Source organism: Pholis gunnellus, assembly GCF_910591455.1.
Source record: "Pholis gunnellus genome assembly, chromosome: 11".
Classification (NCBI taxonomy): domain Eukaryota; kingdom Metazoa; phylum Chordata; class Actinopteri; order Perciformes; family Pholidae; genus Pholis; species Pholis gunnellus.
In genome coordinates, this window is record NC_136538.1 from 22,258,726 (window position 1) to 22,281,365 (window position 22,640).

The window sequence follows — 22,640 nt, forward strand, 5'->3', positions numbered from 1 at the left end:
TTATTGCAGTTTAACTGGTTGAAAACAAGTTCACTAACGTTTGACGTCTGACGTCTTTATATTTCTCAGCTCTAGTCTCTTGTTCTTTAATCTGATACCTAATAAATACAAAGAAGAATGTACCTTTGTAGAACGTGTTGAGGGCTGCGGCGTGTCAGGAGGACAGACGGCTGGTACGGAGTCTTTGGTGGGCTCTAGCATTCCCTGAGGAGAGGCAACAAAGGGAAGGAAATACATGATAGAATGAGGTTTGGATTTATTTGATTTATGAATGAATTCAATGAATTTCCTGCAGTTGACTCACCAGACTGGATGCAAAAGCAGGCACAGCTACTGGCTGCTTCTTCATGCCGATGAACACCTTTGAAAAGAGACAAAATAAAACAGAATTATATCCAAAGCAACAACCGGAGGGAAGTTATTCTGCAACTACAGGTGTTTTTATTCTATTTCTATACAAACATAATATCCTACAATAAAGCATGTTTGGTATGGTGTGCTTGGTAATCCAATAAATACATATTCTATATGAAATAACCGGGTGGTAAAGCGTATACTTGTTCATTCAGTCGCCGGTGAAGATGCTGTTTGGATCGCTGATGAACTTTTAAATGTTTTCCACACTCACAATGTTCCGTGTCTCCACGCCGAGGCACCTGAGCAGAGTCCTGTTGGTGTGGGACCCTCCCCACTGAAACCGGAGGCCAACTGCATCGTGGAGGTCCTGATGAGGCCGAATCCTGAGACATTCAGAAGGAAGGAGAGAAAACTGCTGTTTACATATCCACCATCATCACCATCATCATCATCATCATTACCAGGGAGGCACCCTCACCACTGAGATCTGGGGCTCAGGTGTTCAGGTATCTCCTCCTCCTCCTCCTCCTCATCCTCCTCCTCCTCGCTCTCAGAGAGGAGTCGGCCGTGAAGCAGAGCATTGAGGTTCAGCACCTCCTCCTCTCCTTCATCAGCTGGGACCTCTACCTCCGGAAAACTGAACAGGAGAAGCTGCTGGACCCGGCAGGACAGCGACGCCTAGCCAGAGAGAAAAAGAGGGAGACGGGGTTCATTTCAAAAATAAAATAATGATGATCTTTTGATGGACTTTAAGCTTTTATTCTATTGTCTGTGAAGTATTTAGAATGTTTGTCTGGCACGTTACAAATAAACAGACATAATGACAGGAAAAGGACCCAAAATCCAGGACAAGCCCTTAAAAATACATCTTCTTCTGGCCAATAAGAATTAAGTATCATCATAAAGAGCCTCCCACCTGACAGCTGTTCCTCCTGGAAGCCCCGTGTTTCCCATCCCGGTCCTGCTCCTCTTCAGCGTCCTCATCGGTCTGCAGGCTGCTGACTGGCTCTCTGGACCGGGTCCAGGTTTTCTCCTCCTCCAGAGCCCTCTGGTCCTTGAACTCCGCCCACGACCCCTCTCCCTCCTCCTGCGTGGGCGCCGAGCAGAAATCGGCAAAGCTGTCGCTGGGCGGGAGGTTTCCCAGACTCTGCACCGCTGCGTCGGCCGTTTGGAGACACTCGTGGTCTTTGACGTCTGAACATGTGCCGTCTGTGTGTGTTCCAGGTCGAGACTGGCCAGAGGTAGCACGAGTTTCCTGAGTAGCAGATTGGTCGCAGTAATGAAAATCCTTCTCTGCCTCGGACCGGAGGAGATTCGCCACGCTGTCGTTGACAGAGAAGTCAGAATAGTCTTCATCATCAGTCTGGTCCCAGTCAGTCTGGTCCTCGTGTGAAACTAGAGACGAAACGTTTGGTTCCACGTCCGCAGAAGGACACTCGAATGACAAATCATCAGAGAAAGACGCCAGGTCCTCTGAAGCAGACTCGTACACTCCGAATGTTTGGGGGAGAGTAGAGATGCTCCTTTCGTCCGACTCTCCATCCTTCTGCATCTCTGCAGAATTTAAACTATACCTCCTTTCCTTCTGACCGTCCCCAGGCTTGCCGAACTCCTCCTCCCCTCCAGAATGAGGCTCTTCGGGTGGAAAATCCAAAGCTGCTGCAGCTTCCTGAGACTGATGGCGGTCCTGAGGTGGTTGCACGAGTGCCGCATCTCTTTTCTCACAGTGCTCGACCATAGTGCAAACATTTCCTTCTGCCTCGTGAGCACAGTGAGATCTGGGCTCAGAGTCCAACACAACGTCCTGTCCTGGATCGCTGATTTGTCCACCAGAGCTGCTGCTGGTGTTGTGTTCCACTCGGACATCCCATCGCCCTCTGCTCCCCGTGGGAGTGAAGCCACAGCACCAGGGATGAGCCGCCTGCTCTGCAAACACAGTGAAATCAGCAAACCCGGTTTCCTCGCTGGGATAGCGTGCTCCCACTGCAGAGGCCGTGTGGGTCCCAGAGCTGGAGTCTCCTTCAAAGTACCCATTCGTGAGGTGCACACGTGATCCGGCATTACAATCCTGCCGCTCCACGCGTCTCTGGTCCACAGCGGACGTGGGTTGGGATTGTTCCACTGGGCGATTAAAGCTACAGTTAGGTTGATGGGTGGCTGCTGGCTTTGTGGTGGGACGAGGTCTAAGGCTGGATGCCGAATCGGTCGAATCAGCGTAGACAGGATGAGAGCAGGACACCACGACGGAGAACCCCCCAAAGTCCCCGAACTCGTCCTCCTCTGATCCCGCCTCCTCGTCCAGTGGAGGTGGGGAGGAGGAGTGGAAGGGCACGACGTCTGGCTCCATGGGTTCTCCTAGCAGGACCTGAGGGAGGAAAGAGCAGGAAGAGGAGCATCATGAACAACAGCGTCATGGGAATCAGAGAAAATGTTGCAGTAAGGACCCATTTCTCTTCAAACATATCCCATCCCCGGCTCCTCAAGACGTAGAAGTGTCCTTCGGCAAGACGCTAACCACAAAATTAACCCTGAATGCTCTGCCATCAGTGTGTTTGAATTAGTTTAAGGTCTTGATAGCCTCTGTAGACCCTCAAGACCGCCTCGATTGACATCATATTGACGAAATCTGAATTTAATAGATCTATTGCACAAATCCAAAGGTTCCCACTTTATCGTTTTGTGTCTCTTAAAACCGTGTTGAATATTTCCATCTCTTTGAGGTATTACCAGCTCTTCTGGTGCTGATCCTGGAGTGGAATAAAAAGCCTCAGTGGCCTCGGTGCTGATGACAGCTTCAGTAAACTGATACAGGAAACATTATCCGCTGCTTTGAGCCTCTTGGATGAACAGTTTCAGAGTCCTGCGTCTGTAACAACCCTCCAACATAAACACACCACCACGGCTTCCTTTAGGTGTGGAATATAAACTATACATGTTTAATTAGCATCCTTAATATATATTATATAAAATATATTTTGTTATATATATATAAACATATTTATATATAATATATATATATATATATATAATTAGCATCCTCAATATCTGTTATAAATATATATATATTTAATTAGCATCCTTAATATCTGTATATATTATTTATATATATATATATATTTATATACATTTATTATATATATATATATATATAATAATATATAATATAATAAGCACCCCTAATACCTGCCATTTTTTTCTTTCTTCTTCGTGGACAGACAGGTGTCAGCTGAACGTTAAGCTGTTAATTAATTTAAACGCTCGCTATAGAGGAGGCGGGTTTATGTAAAAGACAAGCTAGTTGTGGATAATTAAAACTGTTACGTTGGGTTTAATTGACGTAATGTGTGAAAACCTACCGTTACATTCAAACCGCGTTACAACCGTTACACCAACTGATTAGCTTACACCACCCCCAGCTAGCTAGTGTAGCTAGCTTAACCGTCAAAAGCAGACGTTGACATGCTATTTAAACAGAGCTAACAGCTAGCTAGGTATACAAACGGACATTTTTTTTTTTTTTCAATTACCAAGACTCATTCACTTTGCCTTCTCGTTACTTCTTCTTCGTCTATATCTTGTGCCGCAGCTTCGGCTCTCCATCCTCTGGCTTCATTCTCCGTTAGGTATTAACAGAGATATGTAAATAAAGTAAGGATGTCTCACTATGTCAACGTTTCCAGGTGATGACATTTTCTCATCGGGAAAAGAAAGGAGTTTGGAAAACACAACGGGTACATTTCTTTTTCTGACCAGGAAGTGACTCTCTTCAAAATAGAAGATCTTTGATTGAAAACACAATATCACCCCCTGCTGGAGAGACTTGGACTTAAACCTCTTTTCTTTTTCATTTTTTTTAAACAATAATTTATTCTGCTTCTTCATGCAGTAGTAGAAGGAAATTAAGTGCATTTACTAAAGTTAAGTACGTATAATACTTTACACTTCTACTGCTACATTTAAGAGGGAAATATAATACTTTTTGACTTTTTAGTTGACTTACCGTTTGATTTTACGCTATATTTGGAATATTTTCTCCACTTTACCTTGAAAAAACAAACCTTAAAATTTGACAAACAAAACATGAGATTAATTTATAAAGTATAAGCGTCAGTAATTATATACTATATGTTATATCACTCTGAAAGGGACCAGTTGGCCAAGGAAGTACTTTTGCTTTAATACTTTAAGTGCAGTTTGCAGTTTATACTTTTACTTAAGTGAAATATTGATTATAAGACTTTTATCTTTAACAGTATTTTTTTACAGAGCAGTATTGCTACTTTTAAAAATATATGAGTAGTTCTTCCAGCCACTTTGTCATAGTTATGCTGTTTATAGTAGTAGAAGCGGTGCATTATTTAGTCAAATACATAAATATAATGTGACGTTTGAGAATCTAATCTTGAAGTGTGTTTCCTACAACTCTGTGGCTCATTTCAGTGGAAGATAAGATGTCTGTAATATCTGTCAACTTCATATTTATCCTGTTTGGAAGCAGAGGAAACGAGGATGAACCAAACAAAATGAAGGAACTAAATTTAAAAGATTGTGCGCTGGATCACAAACCGCTCTTTATCATTATAAACAAAATGTGTATTTCATGAACAGAGAAGTGCAAGATAACCATGAGCAGTAACAGGAATGAAAACAGGAAAGACTTGAAGTGGTCAGAGGATCAAATTTAGCTTTTTTTAGCAGAAGCAATTTAATAAAACACCTCAAGAACCAACACAAGGCAGAGTTCAAGGAGTTTAAAAGTGGGAAAAGCAACAGCAGGAGGGCGGGAAAATGTCCAAGTGTCAAAATAACAGACTCTTTTACTGAGTACACTGCTCTTAGTGAATATATTATACAGGACATTGTCTTCTCTGGAGCTATATATATATATATATATATATAGCTATATCTCATATAAATATGAGATTCTTTTCATCAGCGTTCAATTATTTTTCACGTACTTTGTCCCAATAAAGCAAACTGTATTTCACACACACTCCTTTAAAACATGAAGTGAGTTTCTCTTGTTCAGCCTCCACACTGGTTATTGGTTCCAGACCTCTGAATCACAGCCTACGTTTTTAGATTGAAATACTTAGAAACAAATAAATTAAAGTTAAAACAAACTCAGTCTGATGATCACGTCGTCAGAACCGCGTCTGGTTTCCCGGCTTCGTGGATCCTCTCGTGGACTCGCAGCTTTGAAGCCGAGTGGAACGTTTTGCCGCAGAGCGAGCAGCAGAAGGACTTCCTCCCCCTGAGGTTCTTCTTACCGCAGGTTTTGAGATGATTGCTGCGGGCGACCATTTTGCCGCACGACCTGCAAAAGTACGGCTTCTCCCCCGTGTGCATCCTCAGGTGCACGTTGAGATTGGAGCTTTGAGCGAAGGATCGCGTGCAGAAGGAACACCTGTACGGCTTCTCGCCCGTGTGGATCCTCAGGTGCGCCACCAGATGGGCCCTGCAGGCGAACTGCTTGTCGCATTCGGAGCACTTGAAGGCCTTCACATTGGCGTGGATCTTGTCGATGTGTGCGCTCAGATCGGAGTCCCCGTTGAAGCACACGCCGCAGAACTGGCAACACTTTTTGTCCATCTGGGCTGGTTCCTGCTCCTTATGAATAAACGCTGAGTCAGTGCGACTCGCACCACGAGAACCTGAACCCCCGTTCCATTCGTCATCCTCGTTCACTGTCACAGTTATGGTGCTGAAAGATGGGAACAGCTGGAAGTCCGTCTGAGCATCGGATTCAGGAAGTCTGACTTCTAAATCCTCATAAGAATCCTCCACAAAGTCTGGAATGATGCTCTGATCCACCTGCTGACGAGGAGACAGTGAACCATCTCTTCCGAACCATTCGTCGTTGATTCTTTCTCTCACAGGTTCGTCCGTGGACGGTGGGAGCAGCTCACAGTGGGTGTCTGGTTCTGATTTAGGAAGTCTGACTTCAGCCTCGTCTGGTCTGATGCACCGATCCAGCTGCTCCTCTTTGACCCGCTGAGGGTCACGGGCCTCGTTGTCCTCCACATCGGTAAACCGGTCTGGCTGCTGCGAAGGAAAAATCTCCTCAGAGACCGACTGGGTGTCTAAAAGACAGAGAAGACACATGTTATAATTCTCCTCTTAGCTGCAGTACAACCTGGTGTTTAAATAGATGTTCAGCAGAATCACATACAAAGAAATAGATTTTGCATCTCTCATAATGTACTTACACAGAAATAGAAATAACAGCGAGGGACAAAGACAACAAAGCTGGACACGTTTCATGTAATAGTCCGACAGAATACAGTCAGGATTGATGAATGCTCTAAGCCCCTAAACACCAACATAATTAATTAAATAAAGTCCACCGGTGTGCAAGCTAAGTGTCACATGATCCCAGTATAAACACCTGTTGTGAAAGGCCCAGAGAGTCTGCAACACCATGAAGACCTCTTAACAGGTCAGGCAACACAGAGAGAACCCCGATGCAGCATGAGAGCTAGTGTCTGCATGTACAAAATGAAAAAGACCTGACCTGTTTAGAGAGGTGTTTATACTGAGATCACGTGACACTGAGCTTTGCACACAGGTGGACTTTACTTAACTAATTATGTGACTTCTGAAGGTAATTTGGTAGCACCACGTCTTATTTAGGGGCTCCATAGCAAAGGGGTGAATACAAATGCACGCATCAATCTTTCAGTTTATTAATTAAAAAATATGTTTTTTTACTTTTTGTTGCCGATATGATATTTGAAATCGCAATAAAAAGCCAATACATTCCAGGTTGTAATAGCAACCGGCTAACGGTTAACGTTCCTTTAACGGTTACACGTTACCTGCTCTGAGTAAAACGACTTCCGGCTTTAAAACGGTCAGCTGCTCGATCTGCTGCTTCAGCTGGAGGATCTCTCTCTTGGAGCGGACAGCTCCTTCCTCGTACTCCTCTATCGTCTTCTCAACGAGTCCAAAGATCTCCTCCACGGCCGCTTCCAGTCGCTCGTTGACCCGCAGTCTAAGCAGCCGCGTGCCGGACATGACGGAGCTTTAACCGGCTTATAATGTTACCGGTAAATGTGGAGGACGAGACACGCTTTACAATAATAAGACATACTCCACGGGAACTGAAAGGCGTAAGTCGTTAATACTTCTGGTACAACGTCATGACGCACAGGGTTAGTTCTCAGCAGCGCCCCCTGCCGGCCTGGATGGCTCTGTTTTCAGGCTGCTGTTCAAAAATAAGAGAGACTTACTTTATTTAAAAAATGACAACGTATTTAAAAACAACGTGTATGTTTTATTTTCATTTACAACAAAACGCATTTAATATTTGAATGTGAACAATGGAAATACAGCTCGTTTCAGGACAAACTGAACATTTTGTTCCCTCATTTTGAACAACTTTGAAGGTTTGAACTTCTTATAATAACTTAAAAAGCACTAACATAATACTTAAGTAGCTACCAGGTCAAAACAGAACAGATAAACCTGAAGGATGTTAATAATCAAACAAATTTAATTCACATCTAACTTCTGGAGACACAACCGGTCACGTGTAACTGCAGTGACGTTAACGCCAAACAAGTTTATTTGCTTCTAAATGACTCCAGATGAAGCAGTCAAATCATAACTGACACAATCCAACATTTGAATTGTTTCCTCAAAACCTGGTGAATATAGTTTATTACTCGGCTAAAAGAGAGAAGATTGTAGTTCAAACAGGTCATTTATAGACACTGATTTGCCCATTTTATATAAAATATTTGGTGTCTCATTCTGATGTTTTTTCCTCTTCTAACTGCTGTACTTGCAGTTTCTGTGTGAAATGTTCTACCAGAAGTTGTGCAAGGTCGTTGTTGGTGCTGTCGTTGTTGTCCTGCGTCCCTGTGCAGCACTTGGCGTGCCGGACCCGGCTACTTCCGCTGGTGAACCCGTTCCCACATTTCTCACAAGGATACGGTTTCTCTCCGGTGTGCTCCCTCATGTGCATAATACACGTCGCGCTCCTAGTGAATCTTTTGCCGCAGAAGTCGCAAGCGAAGGCTTTTTCTCCGGTGTGAACTCTGGAGTGTTGGATGAGCAGGTGCTTTCGTTTGAACACCCGGTTGCACACGAAGCATTTGAAGGCCTTCCCCTTTTTGAGAACCTCGTCCCTGCTCCTGAGCGCCGGCGTGGCTGTGCAACATTGGACGTGCCTGTTTCGGGAAAAGAATTTCCCGCATTTTTTACAGAAATACGGCTTCTCTCTCGTGTGCTGCCTCATGTGAGAGATTCGATTACAGTCCTGAGAGAACGCTTTGCCGCAGAAGTCGCAGCTGAAGGGTTTTTCACCCGTGTGAGTTCTAATATGCCGAACGAGCTGCTGCTTGTGTCTGAATTCCTTGTTGCATTCAAAGCACTTTAAGCACTTGTCTACCTTCTTCTTTTCCGTTTGGATTTTGGACTCGTTCTGCATTTTGCCATATTTTGAATCAGCGCTTGGTTTCTCTCTAGTATGGTGCTTCATGTGGACAATACGACCCGAGCTCTGAGCGAATGTTTTGTCACAGTAGTCACAGCTGTAGGGCTTTTCACCGGTGTGAATCCTTGTGTGTATGACCATCCGGTACCTTTGTTCAAACTCCTTCTTGCACTCCAGGCATTTAAAGGCTTTGTGTCCTTTGTGACTCATGGCTACATGTCTGATGAGAAAAGAGTCCTTCTTAAAATGTTCACCGCAGAAACGGCAAGACTTGTCTTCCCTCCTAGGCTGCTCCAGAGCAGCGCTCCGACTCTGACGAGCCGACAATGAAAAATCTATTCCGTTCCATTCGACGTCGATGGAAGGCGGGAGCAGCTCGTAGTTAGTGTCTGGTTCTGAATCAGGATGTCTGACTTCTTCCTCGTTGGAAGCATCAGCCTCCATGTCTGGACTGATGCACCTCTCCACCGGCTCCTCTTTGATCTGGGTCTTCATTTCCCCCACATTCTTAAGACAGTCTGTCTGCTGTGAAATCTCCTCTGTGTCTAAAAAACAGAAGGCACACGTTATAATCTGTTAAATAACCCATTGATGCCTTACACAAGGTTGAGGATCAACTTTGTTTTTAAAGCCATCACAAGTTTCATTTGTGTTAATGAATGAATGCATAACTAAATATACAGTATAAATTGAAGCTAAAACTTTTATGACTTTGAATGCATGACTTTGTAACAGCATTTTAATACCGTTGTATTGCTACTTTAAGGTACATGTGAGATTCAGAGGATATACTTAGCAGGCAGCTAGAAGCCAACGGTGTTAATCTGAGGAGGAACCAAAATACCCTTTGGTGAATCGTAGGATGATTACTATTAATTCTAGCTCCTGTGTTTACTAATATGAACAGCTAACAGAACCTGAACCTGTAGCATTTTGTGGCCTGACAATTAATTAAGTAATTTGTTCATCATATATGACACAGACCTGCTCTGAATGATGTTTCTTCAGCTTTTAAAATGGCCAGCGGCTCGATGAGCTGTTTCAGACGGGTCATTTCTCTCTTGATTGCAGCAGCATTGTTGACAACCTCCATGCCTTTAGAGATGCACACGTCCACCGGCTCCTCTTTGACCAGTGGCTCCTGGATCTTTGCTTCCTCCAGAACGGGAACCTTTTCCACCATAATCCCATATTGCTGCAACGACGGAGGCAGTCCCTCAAAGACTGACTGGGTGTCTAAAAGGACAGAGGAGGACACATGTTATATATAACCTGTTTAGTTTCCTTTAATTTCGTCTTTTGCTACTTTTATTTGAAAAACGTATTTTTCTATTTTGTGTATATTCTATTGTCTTTACATTTTCTCCACATATTTTCTGTGTTTAGTTCATATGTGTATATATATATATAGCGTTGTACAGCTTGGATACAGGTGTTCATATATATATATATGAACACCTGTATCCAAGCTGTACAACGCTCAACGGCTACCTAGCAACTGGCTAACGTTCCTTTAACGGTTGCACGTTACCTGCTTTGTTTAAAACGACTTCCGGCTTTAAAACGGTCAGCTGCCTGATCTGCTGCTTCAGCTGGAGGACCTCTCTCTTGGAGCGGACAGCCCCTTCCTCGTACTCCTCTATCGTCTTCTCAACGAGTCCAAAGATCTCCTCCACGGCTGCTTCCAGTCGCTCGTTGACCCGCAGTCTGAGCAGCCGCGTGCCGGACATGACAGAGCTTTAACCGGCTTATAACGTTACCGGTAAATGTGGAGGACGAGACACCCACATTCTTTAAACAATTTGAAATCTTCTCCGGAACTGAAAGTCGTAACAACTCTTTGGCGGCAACCGTTGGTCTACGGCATTCTTTTTTTCTTTACGTTAGTTAACACTTCCGGGTCTACGTCATTACGCACAGGGCTCACTTTCACCAGTGCCCACTTCTGGTCAGAATGGCTCCGTTTTTCAGCTAATGTGCAAAACAAAAATGACTCTTCTTACTACAATGATAATGCTGCTTGGTTTCTTTATAAAGGTTGTTACTTATTTACGCTATTATGTTGAGTTACGTTAAGAGCTCTCTAGGAAGCAGTGTTCCAGTGTATGTGTCTGGGGCTTTTATTGTGAAGGATGAAACGGAAAGAGGAAGAGAGGAAAAAGGTTATTGTGAAGTGTATGAAAAGAGAATAAAGTTGCTGCCACCTTGGTGCAGACTACGGAGCCCCGTGTTTATTATTGTATTACTATTATAAAGTATAGGTGCAACATAACCCTCGGCTACATATGTAAGCTATGATGTTGAGTTACAATAAGAGCTTTCTAGGAATTAGTGTTCAAGTGTGTTGTATCTTGCAGGTTCCTCAACACCTCTGTCTGACAGCGGAGGCCTGCTGGAAGCTCTGCTGTGGGGAGAGGACACCGCCGAACTTCAGATGTCCATGGAACGCATCCCCCACGTTGTCATGTACCTCTCACTTAAACTGGACTCAGCATCGCCGCAGGAAGAGGAGGAGATCTTGTACCAGTACCCCGTGTCAGAGGCCTCTGGCCAGCTGAAAGGAGTGAGGGGCATCTTCCTCACTTTGTGTGACATGCTGGAGAACGTCACAGGAGGGCGAATACTCAGTTCTTCTCTCCTGCTTGGGAAACAGCTGGTTCATGTGGGCTACTGGAAGGAAAGCAGCAACCTGTTGGTCATCGGTCTTCCCGCTGAGCGGGTTCCACTGCTGCATTTGCAGACGGTGGTGGGAGACGTAGTCCGGACTCTAAAGGTCATGTACGGCTCCTTAGACAATGCGTTCTGTAAAGTGGACCATGCGCCCAGGTTGGACCACTTCTTCTGCCTGTTCTTCCAGCAGCTCATCCAGCCATCTCGCTTGAGGGACGGCTCCTCAGCGCCGACCCCCGATGTCTCCGGGACCCTTTTTCTTGATGGACTGCCGGTGGTCCGATGGCTGACGCTGCCTCCGGAAATCAAGATGGAGGTGGATTCTGTTCTCTCTGATTTCGAGTCTTCTGATTTTGGAGAAATGTCCGAGGACTCTTTTGGCCTGAGGCGTCTGTATGTAATTCTTGGCTCCTGTTTGTTCTACAAGTCCTACCTGATTGCCAACCACCTGCCTAAAGAGGACCTGCTGGATGTGAGCCTGTACTGCCAGCACTACTGCCTGCTGGCGTCTGAGCCGCGGGTGGGTCAGCTGGTCATCTGGAGGGAGGTGTTTTCCCAGCAGAGCGCTAACAGCAGCAGCACAGTGCCGGACTACAGCCAGCCTCAAGGACGTCACTTCCTCCTCATAGTGGGATTGAGGCACTTCGTGCAGTGTGTGCTGTTGGAGGCAGGTGGCTGTGCTTCTCCAGCTTTGGGCTCTACAGGACCCGATTGTGTTTACGTAGATCAGGTGAAGGCCACCCTGCTGCAACTGGAGGTGTTGGAAGCAGGTATTGAGGAGCGTCTCAATGCTCCGCCTGCTCCTTGCCTGTCCTGTGCTGACTGGTTCCTCCCCGCTGCCACAGCCCGCGACCGCCTGGACAGCCTGGCCTCTTCCTCCCCCGTCTTCAGCAAGCTAGCAGGGGCGGTCAAAGGCTCCTCCGGGTCCAGAGGCCGTAGCCTGTTTGGGGAGAAGGCCCGGAGGTCCAGCCCCCAGAGGAGCCTGCCTGACAGTGGGAGTGAGGGACAGATGGATGCTGGGTCAGGGTCTGTTTCATCAATGGCTCCAGGCCTCAGTCCACAGTCCACCCAAGACTCAGGGAGGAAGCCGGGGGGGCGTCAGGACTCGCTGGGATCTGGAGGGTCTGATGGGAGTGGAGGCCTCTTCAAGATTCCCAGAATGAAGCACCCAAACCCTTTCTACCTAGGCACCCTGAGGAAGACCCTGACTGAAAGGGAGACGGAGGAGATGTACAACACCATGAAACTGACTTCAGGTGCAGAGAACACCTTGTTCCACTATGTCTTGATGGAAACAGTTCAGGGGATCTTCATCGCGCCGACTCACAGAGAGGTGGCTCAGCTCAGCGGCTCCATCCACCCACAGCTCATCCGCAACTTCCACCACTGCTGCCTCTCCATACGGGCCGCATTCCAGCAGAGCCTGCCAGCCAGGGACCGTCGGGCTGTAGACCGGCCTCAGGGTGGTGGTTGGGGTCTGGGTCCCGTGAAGGAACACGGGGTCCTGTTTCAGTGTCAACCGGAGAACTGGACCGACCAGAGGAAGCCTGCTCCCACCATGACTTACTGGGTTATAGGACGGATGCTGCTCGAGCCCGTCCCTCAGGAGTTCTACGTGTGCTTCCATGACTCGGTGGCAGAGGTTCCTGTAGAGATGGCCTTCAGACTCTCCTTTGGCCTGGCCATGTGATTACTACATCGGTGACAACGGACTTATGGGGAACCGGGCAGTCCCCTGGACCTCAACGGACCGGAGCAGGTTGTTCATTATGACAGACGGAAACCTTACACTTTGCTACGGCCTGCTGGTTCTTCAAGTAGCCTCCCGGCTCCTCCGCTGCAGGGCGAGGGGTCGCCAGAGGAGGACTGTGGGGTCACTGGTGGCACTGGGACTGGTTTGGTTACGGGGACCAGTGATCCACAACAGACTGTCTCTTTCAAAGAGTTGTGAGACAACTAGCATATTTAAAGGACATTGTCACGTATCGCTAACTGATTTGTGAGTATGTCTGTTAACATGCTTTATGTGTATGGTGTGTTTAAACACTCTGGGGTATCAGCGGTGTCTGGAGGCTGTGCAGTTAGGTGATGGGAGGAAGTATAATATTTACTGTTACATTTTGTGTTATGAAGACATTTGGTTACTGGGGTTCTAAAATGTGTTTGTTGCATTTAGAATGTTTGGAAACGGGGACGTATGTCAACTATTATGTTGAGTTACGTTAAGAGCTCTCTAGGAGGCAGTGTTCCAGTGTATGTGTCTGGGGCTTTTACTGTGAAAGAGGAAGAGAGGAAAAAGGTTCTTGTGAAAGGATAATAAAGTTGCTGCCTCCTTGGTGCAGACTACGGATCCCCGTGTTTATTATTTTATTACTATTATAAAGTATAGGTGCAACATAACCCTCGGCTACACTTCTTTAATTTATGGTTTATTTAAATAAACTGAAAATAACTTCCAATGTTGAACAACTTTGAAGTTGTTTGAACTAGTTATAAAACACTAAAATGATACTTAAGTAGCAACCAAGAAATATACCTGAAGGATTTTAAATCTTTGCTTTTAGTGAGATAAACACACAACTTCTGAAGACAAACTCAATCATCTGCAACTCCAGCGACGTTAAAGCCAAACAGTTTATTTGCTTCTCCAAATATGAAAAAAACTAAAACACTCCAGATGAAACAATAAAAATCATAACTGAAACCGTCCAATATTCCAACTGATGAATATAGTTTCTTATTCCGCAAAAATAAATTAAGAAAAATTGACAAAATAAAAAAAAGCATTTATTTATTCATTTTTGTGTCTGCAGCTGAAACATTCCTAAATACTGGGAATGCACGTTTCTCTCTCACAGCTTCAGCTTCACAGCTCTGCCACATGTTGCGGTGACTTTCCTTTGTGTCCCGGCGCACAACAATAAATGACTGCGACTGGGAAATATCTTTCTACATTTCCTACAAAAATACGGTTCCTCTCCGGTGTGCCCGTCTCACGTGAACGAGACGATTCGAGTTCTGAGCGAATGTTTTGTCACAGACGTCACACCTGAAGGGCTTCTCCCCCGTGTGAATCCTCGCATGCTGAACGAGCATGTACCTCTGTTCAAACTCCTTGTTGCACTCCGGGCACTTGAAGGCTTTGTGTCCTTTGTGACTCTTGGCCACGTGTCTGATAAGAAAAGAGTCCTTCACAAAACTGGCACCACAAAAACAGCAAGACTTGTCTTCCCTCCGAGGCTGCTCCAGTCCCACAAAGACTTTGACTCTGAGACTCCGACGGGACGAAGATGAACCACCTCTTTCGCTCACAGTCTCGGCCGTGGAAGGCGGGAGCAGCTCACCGTTAGTGTCCGGTTCTGAATCAGGATGTCTGACTTCTTCCTCGTTGGAAGCATCAGCCTCCATGTCTGGACTGATGCACCTCTCCACCGGCTCCTCTCTGATCTGGGTCTTCATTTCCTCCACATTGTTAAGACAGTCTGGCTGCTGTGAAGGAAAAATCTCCTCTGTGTCTAAAACAAACAGAAGGCACACGTTATAATCTGTTAAATAACCCATTGATACCTTACACAAATATACATGTATGTGTACATGTGTAAGTAAGGTGTGTTTCAGTCAGATGTATTCAATGAGCTGAGGTTGAGGATTAACTTTGTTTTTAAAGCCATCACACGTGTTCATGAAGCTGGATTTCCTCCAGCGACTCAGCTGAAATCAAAGAGAACAAATGTGAGGTTGTCACATAAAGGTTGATAGTACGATATCAGCTGATCAGTGGTGGAACGTTACCAAGTACATTTACTTGAGTACTGTATTTAAGTATTTTCAGGTACTTGAGTATTCCTATTTTATGCTACTTTACATTGTACTTTTTGACAGCTTTAGTTACTTTGCAGGTTAAACCGTCAGGACATAAAGTAATTAAAATGAGGTCCACCGTTACCATCTGCAACAAATAAAGTGAACACGTTAATGCATGAATAACTATAGTCCAGTAGAATAAAATACACTGGTCTACTTGTACTTTAAGTGTATTTATACGTTTTCCACCAATCTAAACATGTCTTTTAGGCGTCTTAGAATGTTAAATATCTACTAACTAACACTTCTAGCTCCCGTATCGTGGCCTTTTCCTTCATTCATTCATCATAAATGACACAAACCTGTTTTGAATGATGTTACTTCAGCTTTCAAAACGGCCGGCAGCTCGATGTGCTGCTTCAGATGGTTGATTTCTTTCTTGACGTCAGCGTTGTTGGAAGTATCAGCCTCCATCTCGGGACTCACGCACTTCTCCACCGGCTCCTCTTTGACCTCTGGGTGCTCCTGGATCTTCATTTCTTCCAGAACGGGAATCTCTTCCACCGTAATCTCATAGTGCTGCAACGAAGGAGGCCGTCTCTTTGAGACCAGCTGGGTGTCTACGGGACAGAGAGGACGTTAAATAAGCCAGTTATACATTTGTATTGTTTTACAACTGATGACTGTACATTTAGATTTAGTACGGACCGGTTTCTTTGGAGCAGGTGGCCAGGTATTAACACAATGCTCCTATAAAGAATGCAACATTCCCATGCTCCCAAGTTCTGGTTAACTACTCTGAACAATAAATATAAACACTGTAGTTTGTGCTTCTTCTTTTTTCAGTAAAAGAGATCCAAGACTTTTTATTTGTACAAAAAACTATTATTTTTCTCAATTTGTATGCACAAATGTGTTCAAATTTGTTTTCTGTAGCCCCAGTCACGTGAAATCCTAAAGAATGTCACCCCAAGATAGTACTACACCATTTCATGGCCTTTTATTGTGACGAGCCCAAGCACACCTGTGCAATAATCGTCCTGATATGCCACACCTGTAGGAATGGCGCATGTTCAAGTGTTCACAAACACTCATCGTAATCAATTTTAAAAGCAGACATTTTGAAAGAAATTGGTCTTTTGTGTTAACGGTTACACGTTACCTGCTCTGAGTAAAACGACTTCCGGCTTTAAAACGGTCAGCTGCCTGATCTGCTGCTTCAGCTGGAGGACCTCTCTCTTGCAGCGGACAGCTCCTTCCTCGTACTCCTCTATCGTCTTCTCAACGAGTCCAAAGATCTCCTCCACGGCTGCTTCCAGTCGCTCGTTGACCCGCAGTCTAAGCAGCCGCGTGCCGGACATGACGGAGCTTTAACCGGCTTATAACGTTACCGGTACATGTGGAGGACGAGACACGCTTTGACTGCCGGTCAAACTGCCCGCTTAGTTCAGCAACATAAGCGAACCGAACGTTAATACTTCCGGTTAAACATCATGACGCACTGCGTGAATTTTCACCGGCAAACTAAAGAAGATTGGTCTAACCTGTATTTTGAAAAAGATAATTATGAAATAACATTGTACGTTTTTATTTTACTTTTTATCATGATTGTTATTTTCTGGACAAACCCTCAGAGACACTTTAAAGCAGTTTGAGGGTTCATTTTTAAATCCTGGATGAAATGAACTTGGGCAGTGCACTCTTATTTTGAAATAAATTAGTGAAGAGTTTAATCATGACTGCTGATCATGTGACACCAGGTAGGTGTGTTGAGATCATAATCTCATTTGACGTGTTCCTGCATGGTTGCTAGTGTCATTTTCTAGATTGTGCTCCACAATGTTTCCGTGCTTCCATCACTGTTTAACAGTCTGCGTGTGATGATGTTGATGTATGATTGGTGCGCTTCTCTCCTCAAAGACACCTTTAAGTGATGGCGAAGAGTGATCTTAAGATATGGAAATGAAACCCTGCTAGTATCTCTTAAAAGCAGATTTAACTGCATAAACAATGCAGTCAATCATTTCAAATTTTACATCAAATTAAATGCTTGGTGTTCTGGCTTCATTCATGCTTTTAAAAAAGGCACAATGAGCTGGGTTTCCTAAAAACAAAACAAAGGACACACTTGGTTGCGTCTGTATTGTCTTATTTTGTCGTGCTCTGTAGGTTTCTTGGCATCAACTTCTATAAAAACATAGCGACCTCCAAACTAAATCTGTTTTTCTGTTTACATGCTTTTATTTGCATTTTACAAATTATATTTCATCATTTATAAGTAGGTTTTCATTATGAAAATGTGATTATCACAGTGATTTTTAGAATATCCTGCATGTTGTCGTGCTGCTGTTGAAAATGACTTCCTGTCTGTGGTTCAGTCAAACATCTGAGGATGGAACGAGTGGAGATGTAGTTCATTTGATTTACTTCTTAACCACAAACAGCAAATAAAACAGCAATTTGCTAAAGATGAATTGCTCAAATCAAAACTGACAGCCCATAATTTCACAACTGTCATTAAATTATTCAGCTACATTTCAACTAATTAACAAATACACTGCTTTCATGAGAGATTGTAGCTGAAACAAAAACTGGTAGAATACATAATTGTACATTTTATGAACATTTCGTGTCCCATTCTGACGTTTCTCTCACATCTTTAAGGGGTGTCCTCTTCTAACTCCGGGCCTTGCAGTTTCTCACTCATGTGTCGTTTCCATGACTCGTGGACCTCCATGTGCACCTTCAGGCTCGAATCCGTCTGGAAATACCGGCCACATGTTAAGCAGCGAAAGTCGCTCGTGCTTTTGTTCTGTGTCCCTCTGCAAAACCTCAAGTGGCTGCTGATGGCAAAACTCTTGCCGCATTTGTTACAGAAATATGGTTTCTCTCCGGTGTGGACCCTCATGTGGACAATACGACTCGAGTTCTGAGCGAATGTTTTGTCACAGTAGTCACAGCTGAAGGGCTTCTCACCGGTGTGAATCCTTGCATGCTGGATTACATGGTACCTTTGTTCAAACTCCTTCTTGCACTCCAGGCATTTAAAGGCTTTGTGGCCTTTGTGACTCTTGGCTACGTGTCTGATAAGAAAAGAGTCCTTCCTAAAATTCTTGCCACAAAAACGGCAAGACTTGTCTCCTCTCGGAGGCTGCTCCAGCCCCACAAAGACCTCGACGCTGCGACTCTGACGGGATGAAGATGAACCACCTCTTTCGTTCCATTCGTCGTCGATGCCTTCGCTCACAGTCTCAGCCGTGGAAGGCGGGAGCAGCTCACCGTTAGTGTCTGGTTCTGAATCAGGGTGTCCGACTTCATCCTCGTTGGAAGTATCGGCCTCCATGTCTGGACTGATGCACCTCTCCACCTGCTCCTCTTTGATCTGTGGGTGCTCCTGGATCTCCGTTTCCTCCAGAACCAGAATCTTTTCCATCTTAATGTCACGTAGCTGCAATGAACGAGCCAGTTCCTCAGAGACCGGCTCGGAGTCTAAAGGACATGGAAGACATATGTTATAACCTGGTAAATAATCCAGTGATATCTAACACAAACACACCACCATCATCATCGGCCGGGTTAGTGACCAGCCCTTTGCCAAAATAATCCATCCACCTGACAGGTGTGGCACGTCAAGACGCTGATTAAACAGCATGATTATTTCCTCAGGTGGACTGGCCACAATATAAGGCCTCTCAAAATGTGTGATTTTTCATTTAAAAAGACATTAATTAGGATTTCACATGACTAGGGCTACATAAATAAAAAAATGTTGGTCACAGATAGCCTAAAGAAACAGTCAGTATCTGGTGTGACCGCCATTTGCCTCATGCAGTGCAGCACATCTCTTTCTCATAGGATTGTAACCGCCCTAAAGCACTCCCTGCTTTATGGTCTGTTTGACTCTAAATGGACCATAATTTACGAAATGAACATCATGCTGTATTGAAGAAGACTTGAAACTAGAGATCGAGACCATAAACTCATGTTTACAATGTTTACTGAGGTAATAAATCAAGAGAGAAGTAGAGTCATGCTCTCATAGACTTCTATACAACCAGGAGTCTCCCCCTGATGGTCAGAAGAGAGAATGCAGGTTTAAAGACACTTCCGCATCGGCTTCACTCGGCAGAACCCGGATGTTACCGCCTGATTTGGCCAAAACGTGAATATTAAAAAAATACACCACAACCATTACAGTAAAATTAATGTTCTTAAATATTCATGTTTCCTCAAATGACTTACAGCTAAAATAAAGTCACACAGTTGTGAACAATATGGGCTGCTGTTCAAAGCTCGACGGCTAACGCGACCTAGCAACCGGCTAACGTTCCTTTAACTGTTACACGTACCTGCTCTGTTTAACATGACTTCCGGCTTTAAAACGGTCAGCTGCTCGATCTGCTGCTTCAGCTGGAGGATCTCTCTCTTGGAGCGGACAGCTCCTTCCTCGTACTCTTCTATCGTCTTCTCGACGAGTCCAAAGATCTCCTCCACGGCCGCTTCCAGTCGCTCGTTGACCCGCAGTCTGAGCAGCCGCGTGCCGGACATGACGGAGCTTTAACCGGCTTATAACGTTATCGGTAAATGTGGAAGACGAGACACACAAACACGCGTGCAAAAGAGGAAATAAACTTAAAAGTTCTTCGACAAGAAGCCGCGGAATTGACCGACATAAACGAACCGACCATTAAATGAATGCTTCCGGTTTAACGTCATGACGCACAGGATTCATTTTCACCAGCGCCCCCTGCCGTCCTGGAGGACAAAGTATGCAAGGAAAACGTTTTATTTTCCATCTTTACAATAATTGATGTACGCTATATAGCCTGTCAGCTGTTGATATTAGTAAACAGGTAGTAGTAGTGATAGTAGTTATAGTTTTTGTCGTAGTAGTAGTAGTTTTATTTTTAATAGTAGTAGTAATAGTTTTTGTCGTTGTAGTAGTAGTTATAGTTTTTGTAGTAGTAGTGGTAGTAGTAGTAGTAATTCCCCAATTAACGTGCACACACCTTAGTTTAACAGCGAAGTGGCTACTTCTTCTTTTTGTTATCTGGGTGAATTTTCAGATGAAGACACTGAACACAAGAACATTTTGTTTATTGGTTTGCAAAGTAGCAGTTTTTTTTACAAGAACATGAGGAAAAACACATTTGGAGAGTTCTTTAACTAAAACACCGGTCCAGTCAACGTCGTCATTGAGACACAAAGTCACGGCGAGCTCCATTTCCATCATCGTGAGCTTCAGACTTGGTACATCCCAGATTTAAAAAAACACACAAGTCAAAATGACGTTAAATTACGATTAAAAGAAAGGAATCTTTGTTCAATATGTAATATTTAACCCAAGTTACTTTCATCATAAAAAATCCCTTTTTCAAGATGCCTTTATATAAACAGCATAAAATAGTATGTTAGAGTAGGCATGACGTCACCACACACACACCACCCTGCTGGTTATTACACCGTAAAAAACAGAAACCACACAACACATTACTTCTACTCAGAGGACATAAACGGATGTTCTCACAACATGTCATGTAGGTTTTAGCACTTTTTAGGAAGTCATTGTGTCGCGTTAAAAAGCTTTAGATACTTTAGGTGTTCAAAGAGTTTATATTTGTAAAACTGGACTCTTCATAAATACGAGGTTATAAAAAGGTAAACGGGTCAAAAGGAAAATCTGTCCTTAAAGACACGCTGATGGAAATAAAAATAAAGAGCATGCTCGACTGGAATGAAAACTGGCATTGGAACAGCTCAGTCGTTGAGGTGTAAATAACGCCAGGTACAAGCGTACATGCACAACTAAATGCTCGTGACTCAGCTTTGTATTCCTCGTTGTAAAAACGCAGCCTGCAAGGCCTCGTTTATAAGTATGTACATCCAAAGTCCAGAAGCAGGTCAACACAGAGGTCAAACACGCTTTGACGCCCTCGATTATTAACAGAGGACAGCAACGAGGGGCGGGGGGGCGATTTCATATATTATATATGAACAGTATTTCCACCTGGGTATTTATTTATAATCAGATTACAATCAGGGTGAGAATAACATTCAGTTTCAGTTTTAAAGGGTTAAAGAACAATTAAAAGAATAGTTTCCATGTATCTTCAACGGACTTGGGATCATCAGGAGATCAGGTTTTCTAAGCACACGTACCGAAAATGTTGTTTTTAAGGGAACGCTAAGCAGTTATGAGTCGCTTCAGCGGACACCAACGCCTTTTTCTTAAAAGTAGTACAGTACCACATCCAGCTCGTCGTGTAGCTGCACCAAACTGTGCAGAAAAATACTAACACAGCAGGAAAAGTGTCTGCTAATGGAGAGTTTAACAAAACACACTCCTAGCTCAGCTCAGCTCCACACACACACACACACACACACACACACACTCCCTGGTTAGAGTCTTGAATTGTTCATCTCCCTCCCCCATAAATCCAAGCTGAGGAGCCAAAAACTTGAACTCAGGGCTGCAGCGAACGATTATTGTCATTATTTTCTCGATTAATCGATGAGCTGTTTGGTCTCTCAAATGTCAGAAAATGGTGAATCGGTGTTTCCCAAATTCCAAGATGACGTCCTCTTTTTGGGCCATGACTCAAAGACATTCAGTTTATTTTCATAGAGTAAAGAAACCAGAACATATTAGCATTTAAGAAGCTGAAATAAAACTAATTTAGATTTTCTTTCATTAAAAATGACCCAAACCAATTATCCAAATAGTCTGTGATTAATTTAATTGTTGACAACTAATCGATTAATCGTTGCAGCTCTAATCTTTAACACCTCCATGAAACACACTGCTGAGTTATGGCCATACTCTCTTACATGACGTATATTAACATTATTAAAAGGTAGCTTTACAAATGGATGGTCATCAGTTCATATAAAAAACACAAAAACAGTATCCAAAAGAAAACACAGCGGTCCACACTACTACATATTTGTACACGTTGGTTTTGTGGCAACACTGGAGTCAGAAGCTGCGTCGCTTTGGCTCACTTTACTTTCTTAACTGCACCTCTCAGACCAAACTGTACTCACTTCCTGTTTGTGTCCCAAAATAAACCAGCGCTCAGAGCGACAGACGAGGAGCCGAGGGAGAAAACGAGCTCAGCTCCAGAGCAGCGGCTTTATTGCTAATAAAAAATCTCAGTGCATGGATGTATAAATGCATGGAAAGCCTCTCTGTGTTGTGCTGAATGCTGCACACACACACACACAACAAAGGAAGCTTCATCGATGTGAGCAAAAGGTCACCGAGCGCCTTGCAGTGAAGTCAGTGCAACTGTTCTGCACAGATGTCATGGCTTACTCCAAATTCACAGCAGCAGAAAGCTGGTTTAGATCTGAACTGAGGTGTAAAAAA

General features: G+C 44.1%; 5 protein-coding genes across 5 annotated transcripts; 1 reads left to right on the forward strand and 4 right to left on the reverse strand.

Annotated features, from left to right (window-relative positions):
* Window positions 1-5,038: 5,038 nt before the first annotated feature.
* Window positions 5,039-7,406, reverse strand: LOC306703479 (uncharacterized protein). The gene is made up of 2 exons (XM_079169457.1): window positions 7,176-7,406; window positions 5,039-6,440 (listed from the first exon to the last, which is right to left on the reverse strand). The coding sequence occupies exons 1-2, from the start codon at window positions 7,372-7,374 to the stop codon at window positions 5,494-5,496; spliced, it is 1,146 nt and encodes a 381-aa protein (XP_079025583.1). The 5' UTR covers window positions 7,375-7,406; the 3' UTR covers window positions 5,039-5,493.
* A 290-nt stretch (window positions 7,407-7,696) lies between these two features.
* LOC306703252 (uncharacterized protein) lies at window positions 7,697-10,604 on the reverse strand. The gene is made up of 3 exons (XM_079169153.1): window positions 10,329-10,604; window positions 9,782-10,033; window positions 7,697-9,342 (listed from the first exon to the last, which is right to left on the reverse strand). The coding sequence occupies exons 1-3, from the start codon at window positions 10,525-10,527 to the stop codon at window positions 8,108-8,110; spliced, it is 1,686 nt and encodes a 561-aa protein (XP_079025279.1). The 5' UTR covers window positions 10,528-10,604; the 3' UTR covers window positions 7,697-8,107.
* Window positions 10,605-10,762: 158 nt separating this feature from the next.
* Window positions 10,763-13,751, forward strand: LOC306702923 (protein inturned-like). The gene is made up of 2 exons (XM_079168684.1): window positions 10,763-10,834; window positions 11,155-13,751. Exon 2 carries the CDS (start codon window positions 11,232-11,234, stop codon window positions 13,155-13,157), a length of 1,926 nt encoding a protein of 641 aa, XP_079024810.1. The 5' UTR covers window positions 10,763-10,834; window positions 11,155-11,231; the 3' UTR covers window positions 13,158-13,751.
* Window positions 13,752-14,083: 332 nt separating this feature from the next.
* On the reverse strand, window positions 14,084-16,719 carry LOC306702840 (uncharacterized protein). The gene is made up of 3 exons (XM_079168555.1): window positions 16,434-16,719; window positions 15,634-15,891; window positions 14,084-14,982 (listed from the first exon to the last, which is right to left on the reverse strand). The coding sequence occupies exons 1-3, from the start codon at window positions 16,630-16,632 to the stop codon at window positions 14,426-14,428; spliced, it is 1,014 nt and encodes a 337-aa protein (XP_079024681.1). The 5' UTR covers window positions 16,633-16,719; the 3' UTR covers window positions 14,084-14,425.
* A 786-nt stretch (window positions 16,720-17,505) lies between these two features.
* LOC306703432 (uncharacterized protein) lies at window positions 17,506-19,951 on the reverse strand. Its single transcript, XM_079169409.1, has 2 exons — window positions 19,621-19,951; window positions 17,506-18,760 (listed from the first exon to the last, which is right to left on the reverse strand). The coding sequence occupies exons 1-2, from the start codon at window positions 19,817-19,819 to the stop codon at window positions 17,931-17,933; spliced, it is 1,029 nt and encodes a 342-aa protein (XP_079025535.1). The 5' UTR covers window positions 19,820-19,951; the 3' UTR covers window positions 17,506-17,930.
* Window positions 19,952-22,640: the final 2,689 nt, after the last annotated feature.

Bases quoted from the DNA above. Each gene is read 5' to 3' on its own strand.
- LOC306703432 (XM_079169409.1), bottom strand. From the start codon at position 19,819: ATGTCCGGCACGCGGCTGCTCAGACTGCGGGTCAACGAGCGACTGGAA. The intron at 18,761-19,620 runs GTACGTGTAACA...CATGTCCTTTAG, and splicing joins AGTCATGTTAAACAGAGCAG to ACTCCGAGCCGGTCTCTGAG.
- LOC306702923 (XM_079168684.1), top strand. From the start codon at position 11,232: ATGTCCATGGAACGCATCCCCCACGTTGTCATGTACCTCTCACTTAAA.
- LOC306702840 (XM_079168555.1), bottom strand. From the start codon at position 16,632: ATGTCCGGCACGCGGCTGCTTAGACTGCGGGTCAACGAGCGACTGGAA. The intron at 15,892-16,433 runs GTAACGTGTAAC...TCTGTCCCGTAG, and splicing joins AGTCGTTTTACTCAGAGCAG to ACACCCAGCTGGTCTCAAAG. The intron at 14,983-15,633 runs GTTTGTGTCATT...TGTTTGTTTTAG, and splicing joins AGTAACATCATTCAAAACAG to ACACAGAGGAGATTTTTCCT.
- LOC306703479 (XM_079169457.1), bottom strand. From the start codon at position 7,374: ATGTCCGGCACGCGGCTGCTTAGACTGCGGGTCAACGAGCGACTGGAA. The intron at 6,441-7,175 runs GTAACGTGTAAC...TCTGTCTTTTAG, and splicing joins AGTCGTTTTACTCAGAGCAG to ACACCCAGTCGGTCTCTGAG.
- LOC306703252 (XM_079169153.1), bottom strand. From the start codon at position 10,527: ATGTCCGGCACGCGGCTGCTCAGACTGCGGGTCAACGAGCGACTGGAA. The intron at 10,034-10,328 runs GTAACGTGCAAC...CTGTCCTTTTAG, and splicing joins AGTCGTTTTAAACAAAGCAG to ACACCCAGTCAGTCTTTGAG. The intron at 9,343-9,781 runs GTCTGTGTCATA...TCTGTTTTTTAG, and splicing joins AGAAACATCATTCAGAGCAG to ACACAGAGGAGATTTCACAG.